We start from the raw sequence: 2,576 nt of genomic DNA, 5'->3' as shown, positions 1-2,576 counted from the left end.
GGTGTTGAGACTGCATCTCACCAACTTCGGACATGTTCTCAGGAGAGACCATCCTGGAGAAGGGCATCATGTTCGGTAAAGTAGATGGGCAGTTAAAAAGACGAGGACCCTCGACAAGATGGATGGACACAGTGGCTGCAACAATAGGCTCAAATATAACAACAGTTGTGAGGGAGGCACAGGGCCAGGCAGTGTGTTGCTGTGTTGTTCATGGGATTGCTATGAGCCTGAACCAACTTGATGGAATCTGAGAATAGTTAAGACTGTAGGCTGTATGTCGATGAATGTGGAATTCTTATGTTATAATCTGTTCTTGAAGTTGGTGCTGAAAGATCCTTGTGTTAAAATGGTATTATGGCACTTTCGGTGATTTTATTGTTCAGCTTTCTGGGCACAGGTCCAAGGACCATTCTTACTCCGAATTGCTTGTTGTATCAGGAAGAGGTATATAAGGTTCCAGCTGAGTTAACTAATAAAATCCGTTGGATGGCTGCCATGGCATTGTATTGTTTACCTAATTCATAGTTATGTTTTTGTTTTGCACTGTAGATGATCAGCCAAGAGGAGCTTTGAAGAAACTGATCCATGCTGCTAAGGTTTGTATTACTACATAAACACAAAGAATATGAAGAAAGAATTAGAAAGGGATTAAATGGTAGATCTATCTTAAAAGTCCATTTTAGCTTTCATATAAATGTATTCAAGGAGTGATTAGACTTTTCTTCATCAGATGCTGTTTTATTTTTTATATTAATATAATTAGAAATTAACAGGTTTATATGATTACTTTTTAGTTTGTATCATTCTACAAATTAGAAGTTGGCGTTAGGAATGTATGTTTACTGTTTTTTTCTCACACTTCCTTCTGTATGCATTCTTTCTCTGGTTTCAGTGTTCCCTACCTCCGTTTTTCCTTACCTTAATTTGAGAAGTAAACACTAGGTCCATTTTCTTTCCTTTCTTTTTTAAGGTTCATTTTCTTTTGCTTTATTCTATCCCCTTTTCTTCATAGGAGTGGCATGTTAGCTGATCTCTGAGAAATCTTAGTAAATGTAATTTGAGAATTGCTTTAATCAAAACCTATGTGGTGACAATAAATAGAATGAAAATCGCCAGTCTTTAGGCATTTTTCAGTGCTATTTTCTGTTCCTATTCTGAAGTTTGCAGCTGTTGGTAACTTTGGGAGCTTTTCAGGACAGGAGTTGCTCAGTTGTTTTCTAGGCTAGACGATAATGCTAATGAGCTGATACCAAGGGCTCAAGTGGAAAGCAGTGTTTGAGAATGATGAAGTCAACATATGTACTAATGTGCTGGGCACAAATGATGGATGTATAGATTGTGATGAGTTGTATGAGCCCCTAATAAAATGATTATTTAATTTTTAAAAAAGTGATAAAATAGCTTCAGAATGTTGGAGGCATTATATTAATGGTTTATGCTCTGTCTCTCTTTCTCTCACACACATTGGATTAATGTTGCTTTTTTCTTTCTTTCTTTAAAGTTAAATGCTTCTTTAAAAACCCTAGAAGGAGAAAGGAACCAAATTTATACTCAACTCTCTGAAGTAGATAAAACAAAGGAGGAGCTTACAGGTAGGCAATTTATGTATTTTTAGTTTTTCTAAATAAACTTATTTCCTTACAGAGGCTGGAGCCATTAATTGAACTAATTTTGAGAAGATACTATTTGATTTTTTAAATTAAGTTTAAAGATTTTTGTTAGTAATTTCAAAAAAAATTCTCACATTTTTGTTTTTGGTGGTAAAACTTCAGTTTCTACCTTATTTTTATTAAATTAACATAATGAAATGATTTTAAGGACATGTTAAATTATTCCTATGTTTGTTACAGTGTAATATGTTTGGCATGGCTTTAAATATTAAAAATTAGCAATCTGCTCGGGATAATGGTTAAACAGTTCTGTGATAAAAAGGCATGTAGAACTAAGAGGACAAGTGGGCATGGCCGAAATGAAACATGGGTATTGGTGTGTCATGGCTTTTCTCACTCTCATTCACTTCTTTGAATCTTAACCTAAAGTAAGATTACTAAGAATACCATGTAGACTGCTCCTATAAAGACCGATATTGATTTCAGGCTTAAAGGCTGCATTATCTATACATGCAAAGACGAGTTAACTCATGGGCAGTCTGCAAGTTTGGGGCATGAAAACACAAGTATCTTCATGACTGTGTCGGTCAGCATTAACTTCCCCAATAAACCCCAAAGTAATAAACTAAAAAAAAAAATTAGCAATCTGTAACTTTTTTGGGGGGTAAAACTGAGTGTTTTGTATCAGGATTATCTTTTACTTATGGAGCCCTTGAAGTATTTACCTTGCAAAATTTTTTCATAAGACCTTTATTGCAAAATTAGTCATCATTGATAGTACTATATTTTATAGGCATGCATTGTATTAGCACATTAGGAGTGATGATAAACCTGTGGAGCTGAAGTTTTTTTTCACTGAAGCAGTTCTGTTTATTTTACTGGTAGTGTTTTATATTTTTGAAAGAAGTAGATAAGTTTTGTCATTTGTGTTTGAAATTTTTTCATCCTTTTTTTGTAAAAAAAAAA

General features: G+C 34.2%; 1 protein-coding gene across 1 annotated transcript in view; it reads left to right on the top strand.

Moving 5' to 3' along the window:
• MIA2 (MIA SH3 domain ER export factor 2) overlaps positions 1–2,576 on the top strand; it is a 110,444-nt gene that overhangs the window by 74,574 nt on the left and 33,294 nt on the right. Inside the window, exons 17-18 of the mRNA XM_045287642.1 lie at positions 550–596; positions 1,502–1,592. Of these exons, the coding sequence (XP_045143577.1) occupies positions 550–596; positions 1,502–1,592 (138 nt within the window). The remainder of the gene's footprint in view (positions 1–549; positions 597–1,501; positions 1,593–2,576) is intronic.

The sequence above is a fragment of the Echinops telfairi genome, unplaced genomic scaffold (genome assembly GCF_000313985.2).
Source record: "Echinops telfairi isolate 266 unplaced genomic scaffold, ASM31398v2 ScPeMD7_18;HRSCAF=68, whole genome shotgun sequence".
Classification (NCBI taxonomy): Eukaryota; Metazoa; Chordata; class Mammalia; order Afrosoricida; family Tenrecidae; genus Echinops; species Echinops telfairi.
Note: the sequence above shows the minus strand (reverse complement) of the source record. Positions and strands in the feature narration are given on the sequence as shown.